Below are 18963 nucleotides of genomic sequence, written 5' to 3' on the forward strand. Positions count from 1 at the left end.
GAAATGCAAGAATATTTCCTTCTATTTTCAATATGAAATCTGGAAAACCTCCTCTGAGATGCATCTTCCCTGTACAAATTACACCAATAGCCTTCTCCGATTATTAAGCACTTCAATAAATAATCTATTCCTTGTATCCAGAAACATCCAGTCATAGAATCATTTACACTGGAAAAGAGCTTGAAGATCGAGTCCAACCGTTTACACTGCCAAGTCTACCACTAAACCACGTCCCTAAGCGCCACATCTACACTTTTAAATATCATTTAAATATCTCCAGGGATGGTGACTCAGCCACTTCCCTGGGCAGCCTGTTCCAGTGCTTGACAACTTTTCTGGTGAATAGATTTTTCCCAATATCCAATCTTAACCTCCCCTGGTACAACTTGAGGCCATCTCCTCTTGTCCTATCGCTTGTTACTTGGGAGAAGAGACTGACACCCACCTCGCTACAATCTCCTTTCAGGTGGCTGTAGAGAGCAATAAGGTTTTTCCCTGAGCCTCCTTTTTCTCCAGGCTAAACCACCCCAGTGCCCTCAGCCGCTCCTCTCAGGACTTGTGCTCTAGGCCTTACCAGCTTCGTTGCTCTCCTTTGGACACACTCCAGCACCTCAATGTCATGTCCTAAACCACTTTTTTTTTTTTTTTTTTTTTTTTTTAAAAAAAGGCATTTTTACAAAATGGAAAAGCACTTAAGTTCTGATGGATGCCCTCTTCCAAATAAAATAATTGCTATTTTCTTTCCCATTAACACTCTGCACTCAGAACAGATGTTACAGATATGTTAGAGAGAAAATGAAACACACCAACTATAATCTAGTCTATGTGCTTAAAATAGAAATCATTAACGAAGCTTTATAATAGAGCTTTATAATAGAAGATGAAAATTTTAGTTCAGATTTCACATATAGCAAGTTTTAAAAATATTAATAATATCCTTTCCTAGATCTTTAAAATATACTTGCAGTTCAGATTAGGTTTTCCACAGATACAGACATCCATATTATAACATTTTCTATTTATTTCTTTAAAAGAAAAAACTGACACCAAGTAACATTGAAAATTAAATAGTTAAATGGCAAACTATAAAATTATGAATAGTTTCACATGAAGAGAACTCATATAATTGATAAAGATGAAACTATGCATTAATAAGGTACTGTTAAACATCTAGGACAAAGCCCACATCTTTCCACTGTCACAAGAAACACAGGGACAGCACACTACTGTACATCCTGGACTGCTTTCATGGTTCCAGGGACTAGCATAGACAAATTCAGCAAAGATGTTTGCAATACATTTCTCCCATGTATTAATATTAAAAAGGATAAAAGGGTAGAAAAATGGCATGTACATGCAGGGGATAGAGAGAAGGTCAGAATTTGGATTCTGAAAATGTAAAAAAAAAATTAGAGGCACTTGTTCATAGTCCACATTTTTTAAGAACGCTATGACCCTGCTTAACCTGGATCCCCTGTCTCCAGCTTTACCCCTTATCAGCCAGCCATTCAACTTCTACCAAACCTGCAGAAACACTGGAATAAGGCTCTGCTAGAACCACAGCAACCCACTTTTGTAGAGCCCGAGAGCTTCAGGACAGCACAGAACAGATACTCAAAATCAGCAAAAAGGCATTAATGTTCATGCTGACTCACGTTTCAGCCTTTGATCCTGCAGTAAAGCTCATTACAATGAGACAGGAAATGAAATAAAGTTAATGGAAATATCTTGCCACATCTTCATGAACATTACTCCAAATTTTGATGCTAAATAGTTTAAAACACAATATTTGGACTTTTTCAAGCTTCTAGAAGGTTTCCCTAAGATACTTTCATCTAACGTTTATATGGAATACAGTTTCTTCCATTTGTCCCTGCACTTCTAGGAACAATTAACTCATTAAAGCCTCTCTCTCAGATGTCAGTAATAGTATCCAGGCAGTCATATCTAAATGAGTTGGGACAGTAAATCCATCCAGAGAGATACTTTTAACGATCTTCATGAACAACTATGCCTAGAAACAAAAAATAAGGTCAGCTAGAGGCATGATGGATTTTGAACAACTGATAGGGATTCATCTAGGAAAGACACACAGTATTCTAGATGAAGCAGAAAACTTTCAAGGAAAGTAGCTGCTGAACAAATGGTAACTACCATGGTTTAGCAAGGAAGATAAACACTTCAGATTTTCTTTTCTTTTGAAGATTATTCAGATGGGTGTGGTGAATTGAGTTGTGCACACTAAGGCAGACTTGTATGATTCAGACCTCATCAGTCCAAGTCTCACAAATCTCACAGTTAGCTAAAATTAACAGAAATTTAATCTTTGACATTCCATCTCACAGGTTGTCACAAAAATCTCTGAAGTTCTTAAAATACCTGGGAAGAAGATGAAACAGCTGTTATAAAAACAACATTTTCAGCACTTCATCAAGCTCCATAAGCAGGTATATGTGGAAAAAAAGAGCTCAGGGTAACAGTTCCAAGTTATAGTACCATGAATCTTAAAGATACCTTCTATTAAACTAGAACTTTAATTCAATCATGATTATCTGAATATTTATTATTAGTCCCCTTGCAAAACAGGTGAATGCACTATTCACTGGAATAATCATGATTTCTTGTTCTACCTTGGAAGATGCTTGTCTTACAGTCCATTGCAAGAAGGCCTGAAAACTATACCATGGAAACATGTGATGAATATACAGATGAAGGTACTGCCATGATATACTATTCACTGTCACTTTACAGAACACTGAATAAAAAGTTAATGCACATGTAGAAAGCCATCTCTGAACATGTGGGAAGTCCCAGTCAGCATCAATCCCAAACTGAAGTATGAGAATAGATCAAACAAGATATGACAACATACAATTTTTAAATAACTGCTCCTTTCAATGCATATTAAGCATTACTTTGCAAACAGTGTAACAGGAAGCAATCACTGGCCACAGAATTTTCCAAAGCATGAACTCATTATTTTAAAAGTACACAGAAAAATTTCTGTAAAATATCTCAAGTAACAAATTAAAGTTATGGATTCTTACACACAAGGACTCAAAATATCCGAGCAATTTTTATGACTGTTAGTCAAAGAAATGTATCCTGAACTGAGATGTCACTCTGACTTCTGGAAGCAACAAATTAATTCAAACCCTCCAAAAGTTTGATTTCAAGAAGCCTGGTCTACTACCAAGCCAAAAATATCTACACAGCAAAAATAACTACTTCTGATCATTTTCATACAAAGCAAATAGTACCTGTCAGTTTTTTTAAAAAAACAAGTCATGAAATGGTAGGACTCAGCTTTGAACTATACTACTGAAAATGTTCCAACTACTTAATACCTGTAAAGGAGATGGTAACACAAGCACTCCACTGACATGTAGATTACAGAGAAAAACACCCTTCCACTTCTACAGTCCTATAGTGCTGCCAGCAGTAGGGAAGTAAGCTGCAAAGGAATCTCAGCTTAGAGATCTAAAAACCTTATTCTAATGCTTAGATATCTTCACCTACATTAATATTCTATGATTTGTTCTATATACATCACATGACTTGCATCCAATATGATTTTTGTTCCCCTAACTAAATCCAGTGTTGCAGCACTGTAATATCTACTGAGCTGTAAGAGGTCTGAATTAAAAAAAAAAAACAACAAACCACACAACACTTTTCATGTGACAGTAAATAAGGACTAAGATGGTTTTTCCTCATCTTTCTCTTTAATAATCAGTTTACTGGAAAATAACTCTTGCTAGTCTATGCTGAGCACGCAGTCTGATTCACCTTTTTATAACATGAATACTTTCATTCAGAATGTAACACTCTGCTAGCCCTCTTCCTAGTTCTTATCCCAAGGTGCTACCAGCTCTCTAAAAGTTGTTCACATGCACACTGTTAGAGTAACTTGAAGGATACTGAAGTTGCTCCAGTACAGCTCCCCTTTCTGTTACCAGATAAAAAAGCCCATGTCCAAGTGCATTAGCACTGTCAAATCTGCAGCCTGTGAGTTACATTTATTGTTGTTTCCCCAAGACCACTCCACAAGCCATTTAGCAAAAAATAAATATATCCTTTCTTTGCAGCTATTTATACTAGAATACATGAGATCAACACACAACCCCCGAAGCCCAACAGAGATAAATTTACACTAAAAACATGCAAAACTTTTTAACTACACAGTGAATTACGCTGATTCAGTTTAGTGTGACACAGGCTCAAATATTTTATAGCACTAGAAGAATCCTTATTCCTGTGATAAATAACCCTCTTGGTGAGGGTTATTCCTCATAGAGACACATAATTACGTGAACGGGCCCTGACTCCTGACTGGCTTTGAAGAAAAAAGCAAGGACAATCACAAAGGAGGCTCATTAGGGCCTCTGCCTTCTACCTCTGTCACCACTCTAGAGCAAAGGAAACCTTTACAAATTCCAGCACTGCAGATGAAGCTACTTCACCTAAGTGCGCAAACCACTAGGTCTGGGCACCGATCCCTACCCTAGGGAGTACATGACACAGAAAATCCCAACGCAAAGCGCAGCCAACAACAGAACAAGGCATAAGGAAACAACTGTGCCTTGCCCTTGTAAGTGTGTCCAAGTGTGGACAAAACACCTCATTAATCTGTGTGACAGACCTAGTAATACTATGTCCAAAAGTACTGTCCAAGTTCTCAAAAAAAAAAAAAGAGCTGCTAACATGCCAGAGATCATCAACATTTCAGAAGATGTGCATAATTGATAACTTGTACACATCTTATTAATACCATCAGCAGTGGCCATGCACTACAAATTAATCTGGAGATCACCCTTACATCTGTAGTCAGCAGCCAATTTAGGAGGTGGGAACCAACGACCACAGAACCGGAACTGTAAGGGATCTTGACAGATCTTCTAGTCACTGATCTTGCTCCAAGGCAGCATCAATCATTAAATCATTACTGTCTCACTTGTCTTTCAATACTTCCATTGGTGGAGAGTTATTACATTGTCACCACCAGCAGCCTTTTGACACTGCAAGGTGCAGATACACACACATTTCTCTATTACTATGGGGCAGTCTTGCTCTCTCCTATGTCTGTGCTCATCTGTCCATTTTTTTTAACTCAACAGAACAACACTTGCTTCTTTGTGAAAGTTAGTTTTCCTGTGATTATTGAGCTGAAGCAGTTTTCTGTGTAGTCATACAAATATCAACACAAGAAGTGGCAGTAGGATATGACCAGATGCATTGAGGGAGGGCTCTGTGAGTTAACCCTTTGTGAGAGGAAGAGACCTATTAAATCAACTTGGCTTTTCACCTGCTCCTTTACATACAATGCTTGCAGAGCGACCAAAGGCACTTTCACTAGTGCAACAAAATTCTAATCCAAAGACAATAGAAAAAGGACATGCAAGTCACAAAGCTTGGACTTTCACCAACAAAAGTTTTCAGACAAAGGAAAGCAAGAAAGGAGTTGCTACTGAGCACTGAGGGATTAGGGACAAGATTACTTCAGAAATACTCCAGAGAAAAAAGATGCCCAGCAAAAACAAAGAAAAAAAAGCTCAAAACACAGGCATGAAGCTTGAAGGTCCATCTGAACCTCAGTTATCACTTCATCAGATTATGTGTAAAATGGAAGGTAGCATCAGGACAACAAGGTGCTAGCATGTTGCATATTCAGCAACTCTTTAGTAAACCACAAAACCCCCCAACTCCATCAATCACACATTTGTGCTGTGCTTGCAAATACTTTCCCACTGAAACAGATCAAGTTGAAAAGGTACCACCAACACTGTGAGGCAAACTGGAGATTGGAACTTGAGTATATCCTAGTATTTTCTGGCTTTGGACACAATCTTGTCGAAAACTACTTTATAAAAGATGTAACAAGCTAAGAAGATCGTAATTATTTGTGCATCACTTCTGGAGAAGAGACATACACCACTTTCTTCTACAGCTCTGAGACATCTTGTGCCAAAAGAATTCATATCATGATTGCTCATAGACTTATGGCTGATTAGATCAATCAAACCAACTCTTCTTCAGAAATAATGTTTTCCAGTTTTAAAAAATCTTGTTCTCCAGAATATCAGCTGACCACAGGAAACATAAGAGATTCCTAGTCTTCCGTAAAATGCAATTTCACTATCGTAAAAAAAAGACTTTGATCCCTTTATTGGTAAGTATTTAAAGTCTAGGATGAAAAGGTATAACACTCAAATCTGATACTCAAAATCAGCATAATTATTTGAGCTTAAATTATTTATGCTTTTTTCTGTTTCTTACAGCTTTTTTCTGAACACTGCTCATTCCTGTTAGAAACAAAGATTCTATCACACATATTGACAGGCTATCTGGCATATCAAAGTCCAGTTTATCACCCAAAACACAAAAAATAACACTGCCAGCTTCATTTTTGTCACTTCACTAACATTTCTAGAGTTGTTCATTCTATAGGCCTCATACTAGAAATCTTTCTTCACACAGGAGCGACTGCAACATGCTTCATTCTGTCATGCTTAAGAATGGTTTGGGTTTTATTCTCTCTTTAACAAATGGCATTGCACAGACAAATTAGAAGGAGTTACCATCTCTTTCCATAAAAGGGGTAAGATCTTCCACAATGAGGTTTCTTCTCCCTCTTCCATGTCATGAAAGTAACTGGCTGCTCTCTTTTCCTCATAAGAAAGTGTGTAGAAAGGTGCAGTTCTTCATATTTTTACTACTGTATTAAATCCTGGGTTTATATAATTAATCAAAACTGGCAACCCTGAAGTATTCTTCATCCTTTACCAAAAAACCCAATCCCTAGCTACTATGGGGTTTTTTTAATTATTTAACAAAGAAACTAAGTAAATAAACCATCAGACACAAAAAGAGTCAACAGCAGACATAATTTACCATCAGTTACACAGATAATGGGGAAAAAAAACCACACAGAGGTTAAATATTTCTCATACCAGTTTCCACCATTCATTGGCCCTTGCCACGTCACAATACCAGAACTTTTCCAACAAGAGAACTCTTTTGGTAGATATCTTAAGATTAGAAACTAGAAAATTCAAAAAACTATCTGCTGTAATTTCTAAGCCTAATCACATGTGACCAGGAGCCCAGACTTAGACTGTAGTGAAAGCTGATGGCTGTTTGCTCTCTGAAACAGTTCAACAGTTTTACTGCTCCAGGTACAAAGAAGAAAAAGTCATGTCAGATCCAAGCAAGTTAACTCCTAATCCATTACTATGCTGTTCCATCTTTACCAAAATTCAGGATCAGGTTCATGGATCAGTACATACCTCCTCCTAAGGTGGTTCAGAGAACCTCTGTCTAATACCATTTTGGAACAGCAATGGGTTCAGTACTGCTACGTGTCTGATCCTAACCAGTCAGTAATTAAAGAGATTTGCATGACCACGTGAATCATGCACAACATACTTGCAAAAATACATGTCATGCATACTTTCAGCATATAAAGCTATAAATTAAGGACTTAAGACTTTCATTGAAACCATACCCTCCTCGTAAGGGGGTGTTTCTTTATACTAACAATGGATTTAGAGCTGAATACTCAGGCCAGTGCTAACATATCCTGTCTGTACAGGAGATGGTTCTGTCTTGCATTCCTACAGTTAAAGTCCTTTAGGAGTAGCATTATAAAAGACACTAATTAAAAGAAATTCTGGAGTGAGTGCCTGAGTTCAAGGATAACCCCAAGGAAAAACTAAACATATAAAAGCAGTTCTTCATTAAATCGTATTACAGAATTACAGAACAGATGATGTTGGAAGGGACCTCTGGAGGTCATCTGGTCCACCCACTGCTCAAAGTAGGATCAGATAGAGCGGGTTGCTCAATATTCCAGCCATGAGGCCAAGCTTTCCAGGACACAGACATACATACATACTTTCCTGGTGTTAAACTGAAGCAGTACTTGCTATATGCACAAGCCTCTTTACTCCTAAATACCCAAACATAGCAACTTTGTTACTTATCTTCTACTTAAACAGTAAATTAACTGTTTTAACTACCAATTAAATGTCAGATAACATTGGTAGTTATCTTAATAACTCCAAGAAAAGCTGAAAGCAGCAGGGTAGTTTTTCACCCTGCAGTCCTGCAGCTGCTCTCCCAGCAGCCAGTATCCCAGCACGAAAGAATCCAACATGCAAGGGTACTCTTCTGCTAAGCTCCATGCAGGATGAAGTATCAACATCGTGGGTCATCTACAAATTGGTAATACCATGCATTTAAACAAATAACTGATCAAGATACTTGTGAGCTATGCAAAACCATCCTACCTGAGTTTTCTTTTTAAATCCTGAAACAAAAGGCACATACTCAAGTGTTTCAAATGCTGTCACAAATACGGGTATTCCTCTACTTATCAGTACATCAGTTTTCATTTTTCCAGTATTTGCCAGACAATACTGCATGCAAAATCTTCTTTATGGATACTTTTCTTGTATTTAATGTAGACACCAGCTTATATAAAATCCTTTTCCTTAGCTGACAGACTTTAAGATGTAACAGAACCTTCTCATCTTATTAGTAGGTTACACAGTTATCAAAGTAGCAGTCTCATTTTTTGGCAGACTCTGAAAGAACACTGCCTGAAACAATTTGATTATGTTTAACAATAATTTAAAACATAAAATTACATAGGTGTCTGTGCTGGTGTGCTCATGGCCCTAGAAACAAGTTAAAATCCCGACAACTTACTACTTTTCACTTCCACAGACAACCTAACAATATACTTCGTCAAACTCAAATTTCAAGTGATGGAATGGATAAGAGTTCATCAGCTGTTCTACATGTCATTTAAAATGTGCTCCAAAGAAATTAAAAAATAAAAAAAACACTCCAACAGTTAAAGAGAACCTCCAATAAGTGACTTCGGGAAAGGTTAAAATTAACTATATAAAGTTCTCTGAGGTGCACCTCTTTAGCTTTGGGAAGAACTACACTACCATGCTACAGCTCCAAACAACTGACTTTACTACCTTAAGACTCTGTAGAATGAGCAGCTGGAAGTTAGAAAATAATTTTTGCTAAGTGACAAGAATGATTTAACATTTTTGTTAAAGGTCTTGGATGGTTAGGTTTAAGATCTGATTTTTAAAACTCCATATTCATTTTGGAGCAAAGGAGTAACTGAAGCTCTTAATGAGAAACTAGCTCTAGAGGTGGATTACTGTTTAAATATTAAACTCTCAGTAATGATTAGTAATGATAAGCAATAACTCTATTCAGCTGACATTTTTGACAAAATAGCACAGGTCAGTGCTTTAACAGGTAACCACAACATACAGGAAGACAAAGCTATGCTCTGATGACTGGAATTTAACATTACCTTCTCTACGCTCTGCCATCCACCAGATGAAGGAAGAGGAACACAGGAAATATGTCAGAGGCTGGAAATGCCCAGTTGTTGACTGGATTACAAACCACTGAATGCCATATCTTTCAGGGTATCACAAAGCGGTCCACAGACTTGCCAGAGTTATCAAGAACTTACTCTTGTGTTCATTTCACTGAGAACTTTTCTCTTCCAATTCCATCTCTGTAAGCCAGAGGCTTTAGACTGTTTACTGCAGAATTCAGAAAGAGTACTGCAGAGCAGGCAGGGACAGACCACCTGGCTTCTGAAGTTATGTCAAAGAATGGCAAGGTAGCTGGGTGGTAACCACTGAAGTGAGAGTCTTTAGTTCTCCTATGCCTTAGATGTTATTAAGTGGAATGAATATGACAACGTGATTGTCAGCCTGGACTCCACAGTAAACAAGTGTTTTTCTGGACTATTATAAACTCCACCAGAAAGGGGCTTTGATTACAGCTGAGAGAATTAGGAGATAGGAGGACTACACCCTAACTACTACTAAGTGAACACTGTTTTGTTACATCAGAAGTCCTATGAAGATGACTTAGAAAAGAACAGTTTACATGTGAACTGAGGACTCCAATCATTTTCCTGAGACTTAGGAGGCAAGGGCAACTAACAGCTTTAAATACTGAACTTGGACTCTGCAGAGGTGTCCGACATTGACAGGCACAAGAGCTGCAGCATTTGTTCCTATAAATCTGTCAAGTGAAGGAGCACACCAGTGTTTAGTACAGACTTGCTCATTCTCTGCTAGCACTTACATAGGGTAGAAAGAAAAAAAAAACCCTAGAAAATTGAAGGATAGTGCAAGTAGTAAGTTATCTTCAGGCAAGGCTAATTTTTTGTTTAATGTTGGCCTGCCACTGAAAGAACTTGGTATTATGGCATTCAAATATCTTTTTTCCCCCTGACCTTTAGAAATTTTATTTTCTGGGACTGCTACTACAAAGTAGCAGTTCCAAAAAGTAAAATTTCTGCAGTCCTGACAGAGGTCCTACAGCCAGCATTTCATGAGAATGTAAAGGAATAACTCTCATTCTGCAGAGATGAAGAGATACAGGAAATTGTTTTTTAAGAAACAAAATGCACATACAGGCTGGCTACATTTATATTCTTAATATCTAGGACCATGTTTGTGTACACATTTGTATGGTTCTTAACACTTCTTAGTTCTTCAGTCCATACATGGCAATTCTGCAAGCTTTCTTCAATCAACTTTTTCTTAGCACTCTCTTCAGAACAAGTGGTCAAGAAGTGACCATAGGTCAGACTGAACTTCAAAAGGACAAAAGAAATTTCATTGAAGGTATAACTATATCTCCCTTTCTAAGGATGACACCACTAAGCAGTCAGCTCATGGACTCAGGAGGCCACTGGCCTAGAAATGACAGTGATTCAGCCATTCTCTCTCAGCATTTTCTTCCTGTATGGAGATCTTCAAAGGATTTTGCATTTCTTTTCAACCAAGCAGCAGTCTAATATTTTAAAATAATAGGGATACTTCATACCTACCGGCAGTATTTGGCCCAATTTCAAAGACAGGACACTTCCTACACTTGTTTCCAAGCCTCATATGAGTCTGTTCTAATATTTGAACATACTGTTTTCCACTAAGTGACAGAAATCTGAAGGGGTTCTTTGGGTCTAAAGGGTCTCTTCTGAAAGCTTGCTGGAAGAAAACTTGGGAAAGAAGAAAGAAGCAAGAAATAACAAGTTGAACCACAGGACAAAGCAGCAGCAGCAGAATTCTAACAATCCCTGTGCCATTACAGAAAAGAATCAGCTTCCCTTGGGAGACTGTAATCTAGCTCTGTGAAAACTGTTCTCCTCATTAACTTTTCAGAGGAGACTGAAAACAAAGAATGCTAGCTTGCTTACTCCTATTCTTATTGAGGCAAAGATTTGACTTTCAGACTGGAATTCCAAAGGTTCCCATACTCCAATGGCTTCAGCGCCCATGTCAAAAAAGCCAATGAATTCCCACCACCCTGTTAGAGAGAACAGAAAGAGTTCTCTAATCCAAATGGTCTATAATCTATTTAAGTCTGTCTGCAACACCTTAAGGAAATTCTAAAGCCTTAGCCAGTGAGAATTGTCTTTTCTCACAAAACCCCAGCCAATTTACCTTCATCTGTACCTCTGGTATAACTTGAGGATAACTTGCACTGAAATGAGGACAAGTGTGATAGTTTACCTTATAAGATTTTCCAAATGCTGACATTTATTTGTGGTTATAGATTAACCATACAATTTACTTGCACAGCCAGAAGGCATTAACAACAGGAAAAAAAACCCTGTTGGATTTTCATTATTGGGCACACAACAAGTAACAGTGGAAAGCATGATAACTGAAGGAACATGAAGTCCTACAAAATTTAAGAACAGGCAGATTCTAGATCTGGAAGTTGGAGACATTCTGTTGCTTTTAAAATGAGAACCACAAGAATCAATGGTAGCCACAAGAATCCCTTAGAGCCTGTTACTGAAAATAATGCCTTAAACCTTGCATAATCTTCAACAAATGTCCACTTCAATCTTTTCGTCTCACGTGAAGTCTTCTCTTCACCTGTTTAAATTTTGTCAAAATGGAAGATAATTCAGCAGGTTTTGTAGAGGGGGTTTCCCCACAGCTAATCCCTACAAAATTTAAAGGGCTGTCCTTGACACAAACTCAATCTGTAATGAGAAGATATTCCCTGCAAATAAAACACATTTTTTGACAAGCCAGAAGAAGCTTTCTCAAAGCAGGACATTTTGGGACCTAGTTGCCATTTAAGCAAAAAGATCATAGGCGGGTCCCATACTGCTTGCACATGTAATGCAGTGCTCAATGTTTTCCTTCTCCATTGCTGCAAATTGTGGGTGAAAGCAAGCTGCAGGAGAAGAACAGTGAAAAGAAAGCTGTAGTGAGCAATCCAGTAGCTAAAGTTACCTGTTAAATTTGTACTAGTGGAATCAGGATCCAGAAATTGTTAACATCAGCTGAAGCAATAATTCAGCAATAAAGTACGATCAATGAGTTTTAATCCTCTGAAGCAGATGGAGAAGACAAGCAAATTATCTCAGATGTTTTTTAATATTTTAATATTATATTTTTAACATAACCTTACACATTTTCAGTTGTGAACTCACCCGGCAATTGGCTGAAGAACAGGATTAAGATACAACCACTTTCATCTATCATTAATATCATCAATGTCGGAAATTAGATTTCATTCCCAAGCTGATAAAAGTTTAATAAAAAAAATAATCACCAAGACTACTTTAGAGAATTCTGTGAAATTCTAAATTAAAAACATTACTCAACAGCCTGTTCTGTAATACATGAGTTTAACAGATATTTCAAGTCTCTGTTACATTAAAGTATGCAGTCAACTACAATCAAAGTTAAAACAAAAAAGTGCCTGTGATCTAAGGATCATTATTCCAGACCTGTTGTGAATCAGTGAAAAGGAGAGTAGCAAAGGACATACCTTGGAACTGCTCCCAAAACAATCAAGTTGGCTTTTTGTTTGTTGTTTCCAATTACAGCATTTTTCATATCTCTGTAAATCCAGAAAGAAAAACAAACCCTGGTAAATTATGCTGAGGTACTGAGGGCTTAATCTATAGAATTTACTATTTCCATGAAGGCTTATCAAGTAGTCTTCCACATGTCCATGCTGCACCTACAGGACTGAGTAGTGCTTCAGGGCACAGTTTACACAGCCCACAGATGAATACCCCAGAGCTCTGGGATTCCATTACATCCCAGCTTAAGAAAGTAAGCAAAAAACCCACACTATCTCACATGCACACCAGACATGAAGTCTCATTATTGAGGAAAGCTAGATACTGGTTCTTCATGCCCATATATTCACTAGACTTCTAAAAGGGAAAAACAACTATTGGTTGGGAAATCAAATGTTGATAATTTAAAATATTAACTGAATATTCTACTAAGTGCAGGAAAAGACAAGCTAGGGAAAAAAAAAAAAAAGGAACAAGGGACTATCACCAGTCTCCAGAAACCAGGCTTTCACTCCCCTCTTCACCACAGGCTTCCTTTTCTGAATTTCAGCAGGGTACCTGAATATCTGTATGTCAAAACCCCAGGAATAAAGTAGAAACAAAAGCACTTTCCTGTCTGAGAGTCACTGCAAGGTTAAATACATTAAAGACATTCATACTATGGTAAAGGAACAAGGGAAGCATTTTGGAAAGAGGACACTGATTGCACACTAAGAAGTCCTATGAAAACACGTGGTTTGCAATCTTGTTCAGAAAATTTCTTACTGTATCCGAAATAACATCACCACCTTTTTAAGACTTGTTTTTCTTCATGTGAACATATTGAATATATATGAACATCCAGAGAATCTGAAAGCAAGCTAGCAATTTATTTATAAAGATGGACTCATTTCTACACGTTTCTAAGAAACTTTCTGGTTTTAGGGGCCTTTGTAAGAGCAGAGAACAAAACCAGTCCAGATTCAAATAATTCTTTATCAAAAAAACCCAAATTAGACCGATTATAGTGTTAGCAGTTGCAAAAATGATAAATTAATCATTGGCTAACTATGCTCATAACTCATTCAAATAATTTGGGAGCTTCAGTGGTTGCTTTAAGTTAGCATGTTTTCTTGCCACTGTTTCACCTGCCATCTGCAAATTTTGAAGAACAGGGCTACTCTAAATCTCTTAAGATTCATCCTGGCCTTCATGAAGGCTACACAATCCTCACATACCCACTGAACATGCAAATTCCACCGCAATAAGCAGTTGTTGCAAGTGTTAAACTCACTTCATTAGTTATAAAAAACTTCTTAGCCAAGACAGGACTGGCATAAACAGAACTTTGTAAAAAGGTCACCAACCGTTCTTCCTGAAGTGTTTCTCCATGTGACTCACTCTCCTGTGGCACATAGTTATCCAGACACAGAAGAGAGTTCTAGGAATTTTGAGCAAATGGAGGCTGTCTAACTTACCAAGTTCGGCTGGTAATCTTGGAGCTCCAACAAGGGAGCAGCATTAAAAGCAGCTAAACGCTGAACTGCAGTTCTGTGTATCTCAACACAGGCAGAGTCAGAAAACCATTTGACTTGTCAAGCAAGCCATTACTTAACAGGAATCTGCCTAACCAGAACACAGTTTTACACAGTTGAATACCAGCAGAAAATGTTGGACCTTTCTGTTATATCTCCCGTAAGTTTGATAACTTTACACCACAAGACAGGAGATAGAGGAGAAAGAGTAAGATCAGAAGACAGTCTAAGCTGGAAGCCCAAGAAATTTAAGGAATGGACTTGAAGATTTCACGAAATTCAGAAACAGTACTTCAGTGGTTTCTATGCTGAACGCTTGACCTGAAAGTATCCTGGGTAATTTTTAAAGGTTTTTAAAATACAAGAGTCAGTCCAAAACAGTGGCAGAAACAATGATCTGATGTCTCAAAGGAATGGAAGCTGTACCAACAGATATACTAAGTTCAGGTACTAAACTGCTCAGAGCACTCTAGGACCACCTCTCCTTGTGATCCTTAGGCAACAGCTCTCAAGTAATGAGAAAGGCCACATCATTTAATGTACCTGTGAAAGAATCTTGAGAAGCTAAAAGAGAAAGCGTTTGCCAAGCACTCTGAAGAATTAACAGATTTGGTGACATTTTAATGCTCTGGCTCAGGGATTCTACACATTATTTTGCGTTTAGGAGAAAAAAAAATCCCAAACTAAACAACAAATTTATGACACCTGCACCAATGCCACAATAGATTGGCTTTGCTAACCTCATAACCATTTAATATGTAGTAAGTACTGCCTACAAGAATTTGATTTAGAGACCCTTTCAGAAGTGGCAGGAACATGGCAACATTCCCTAACACTCAAACTGAGACAGGACTCAGCAAAGATCACCATGTTTGTGTGCATTATGCCTTGGCACTCCCAAGTTCCATGTCATGCTTATCTTCAAATTTGCCACTTACAGAAATGAACCTATTCAATACACAGGAAACAGCTGAATATGGAAAACAATAATATCCTTAAAATGCCATAGTAGACTTGTTTTTTTCATTTATTATGAAAAGTAATTGACTCCACATTGCATTTTATGTAGATTTTCCTGATAAGGAAACTAATGTTATAAGTATTAAGTACCACCGTGTGCTGTCCTAGTCTACCAGGTCCTTGGTGAATCATGCACATTGGAAAAAACTAAGGGTAACTCCCTTATTTGAAAACATCATCTCCAACAAGTTTGAGCTTGACTGATTTCAGATCCAAGATGACATGAGATTCATCCAAGGGAAAAAAAAAAGCAGTGAAGATCACTATCTTCTACAAGAGGTAACAAAGAAACCTCACAAATCTGTATTCCAAAACTGGATACCCACTTATTTCCAGATGTCATGCATGCTGCTCCCATTTCCTACTGCAAAAAAGGAGTCCTTGAAACGAGGAAGAAGGAAATACCAGCAAAAACACAAAGAGAATGTCAAGAGAACTACTAGTCTATGATTCTAGGCCTAATCTGTGAGAAGACCACGATTCAGAAGAGGGAGATAAACAGGTTTTCGATGCTCAGCTCCAAGCTCCCATGCAGGTTATCAACCCTAGTGAGGGGCAACAGCACCATGTGAGCAGCTTCAGCAGAAAAATGCAGATCTTACACATTTATCTAGTACATTCCATCACTATTTACTCAGCTTCATAAAGGTAGCTTCCTATAGAGCCAAAAGATGAACAGGAAGCTTTCATATGACAGAGGTCCTAAGATGCATTTGAGGTTTGTGTTTTTTAGTTGTTGGGGGTTTTTGTTATATCCTGGGTATTAAATCTTACAGCTTAGATTTAAACTAAATTCAAAGTCATTTAAAGAAACAACCTGAATTACGATAATTTTAATGCATATATCGAAAATCTTGATAGCTGGTATCTATGCTGACATTTACTATAATGCAATAAAGTAATTTATGTGAAAAAAACTTTCAAGCAGGATAATATAAGCTGCCATCAATAAAATATGGCAAAGAGATCCTATCTAAGTGCTTAGAAATACTGCTCCCTGAAGTGCTAAACCAGCACTTATTGCTTCTTAAAGAAAAAAGAACATAGTGTCATCAATTCAGTTCTGTGACCACTCAGTTTTAAGTTATGAAACAAACTAGAGACTGAAAAAGCAGAAAGACTTATTTTCTCACTACAAACTCTAGAAAGGGGAAAAAAAACCTATCAGGTGAGGTTTATCAGCTCTAGCAATCTTTGTAACACAGCAATCCAGAAGCAATCAGTTCAATTATTTAGCTATAAATAAAACACAATACATGCTAGTTTTGTAACTCTTAGCACAGAATGAGTGTTTAAAATATTTTAGGAGCACAAACCCATCCACACAAAAAAAATCTAATTTGTATCCAAATGCAACTTGACAAGAGTTACAAGAGGAACTGCTCTGATAGTTGTGTAAGAAATTAATGCTTAATGTGTACTGTTTAAAGGCTCCAGATATAGTCCACTTCAGATAAGCAAGAAGCAATATTATATGACAGTCCGTAAAACATGGCATTTAAGTTTTAATGATTCCTAGCCAATAAAAATATTATTAAATGTCTAAATCCTGAGAAAATTAGCATTCTAGTGTGTCAATATACATCACTATTGTAGAAGCAACTTAAGATGCTGAACTTTGACCTAAATGGAAATTACTGAAGTTCAACATCTTCATGAAGTTGACTCTAAGTTTGGGACTCCTCCCGCAACCCACCAGAAGCCTCCAGTAGTTAGCATGCAGCTCTATGAAAGAGAGAAAGAACAGAGCTCTGAAGCATTCCTAGTCAGCCCCCATGTCTGCACCTCTGCTCCAAAGGAGATCACGAGAAAGCAACATGAATACATGGACTCCTCAGTGAGAATTCGGTTTTACCTACATTTTTAAATACAGTAAGCCAAGGACAAACATAACAAATTTTAAAATTCTGATCAGAAGCCCTGGAGCTCTCCTATGTCACCTTCCAGCAAAGCAACACAAAAGACCTTGAAATAAGTTAGAGTGACTTGAGGAGGAAGCAGCAATAGGAACTACACAGAAGAGAAGGAAATAAAAAGCCTGAATGATATTTTCTCATCTCGTGTTTTTTGAAAACAGAGTAGATAGCCACATTTCAGATGTTCCTAGACAGTGAAGCGTCTCAAATGAGATGAACAACAGAAGGAAAAGTAGTCCTAGACACTTCAGGCCCATGCTTTCACTTTTAGTATGAAATAGTTACAAGAGATTCCGAAACAATTACGCACACAGAGGAAGCATCCAAAACAATGCCTTGTCAGACTAGATTTATCTACCAGAGGTCTATCAAAATTACAACAATAGAATGACGCAAAGCATCATTCTGAAAAGGTTTCTGAAAACTCAAAATGCAAATATCTAAAAAGCGAAGGTACTGGTAGCTAATACAAGGTCAGAGCTCAAATAAAAACTGCCTGCCTCAACTTCAGGAGAGTTTCTAACTTTCAGTACCACGTAGGTGGACTGGCTGGGCTTAAGTCAGAAGCTAACTGTGGAGCTAAAGGTTTGACAGTTATGCTTCCTACAGCTTTTTCCTCCTCTTCCTTCTCCCCTCCTCTCGCTGTTCCATTTTATGGACAGATGCAAAACAATCAACAACAGGAATTAATGACAAATTTTGCATGTTAAAATATGTCCGTCATTATTCTGACAAAATTAATTTCTAAAATGGACACTTGTTTGAATATCTGTTAATTACCAAACAAGTGAGTTCCTTCCTGCCCCTTTAGAAGCAAGCATGTTTGTACTAACATGATTACTAGTCCAACCAAGTGAATAAAATGTGAACAACTCCTGCCAAATCAAGCAAACCACAGAAATCATAAATCAGCTTATTTTTAAGATTAATCATCAGGTTGGGCAGAAAAGTTTCAAGATTTCTAACCCAATTCAAAAAGTACCGGTTGATGCAGAGAAGATGATTTTACAGGAAAGAACAAAGGAGCACACAGAGACACTGTTACTCAACTTGTTTTGAGTTTTAACACCTAGAAACTGTTACACAATTAACATACAGTGCAAACTAAACAAACTTAACATTTAAACAAAGAAGCCCTAAACCCATGGGTGTTCCCAATCTTAATTCTTACTCTCAGACGCTGCATAAAATCGAAGTGCTGTAGAAAAATAGCATATGGCTATAATTACAGCAATGCAGAACAGTAGAATTCAACATACATCATGCTAAAAGAGATCATTTAATCCAACTTGTCTGTATCACAAATCCACGGAAACTGCTTGAACTATCTGAAGTATCATCCTCTTTGGAGAAGCAACTTACCTTGTCACAAGTTTTCTTGCCAAGGAAAGTTTACCAAATAGAAAGGTAAGTGGTTTCAATGATCCATGCCTGTAGTTAGAAATATTTATACCGTACTCCTACCCTGAATCTATCCCAGTTTCCAGTACTTCTCTTGCTCTGTGTGAGACAGACTGAAGAAACCTCTCATACCAAGTCTTTACTGCCATGTAAGAGCTTTGGTCAGCCAATACACATGCCAGCCTTCCATATCAACCTTAACAACTTAAGGTCTCCATGTTTTTGCCTGCAG

General features: G+C 37.6%; 1 protein-coding gene across 3 annotated transcripts in view; it reads right to left on the minus strand.

Moving 5' to 3' along the window:
• Positions 1–18963, minus strand: part of ARMC8 (armadillo repeat containing 8) — an 81050-nt gene that overhangs the window by 52623 nt on the left and 9464 nt on the right. For 2 of the 3 annotated variants that reach the window (XM_026855485.1, XM_026855486.1), the window contains exon 3: positions 12844–12915. The exons of the other annotated variant lie outside the window; for it this stretch is intronic. In XM_026855485.1, coding sequence (XP_026711286.1) covers positions 12844–12915 — 72 coding nt within the window. The remainder of the gene's footprint in view (positions 1–12843; positions 12916–18963) is intronic. 3 annotated transcript variants of the gene reach the window in all.

Source organism: Athene cunicularia (genome assembly GCF_003259725.1).
Source record: "Athene cunicularia isolate RWA chromosome 9 unlocalized genomic scaffold, athCun1 chr9_part2, whole genome shotgun sequence".
In the NCBI taxonomy this organism is placed as follows: Eukaryota; Metazoa; Chordata; class Aves; order Strigiformes; family Strigidae; genus Athene; species Athene cunicularia.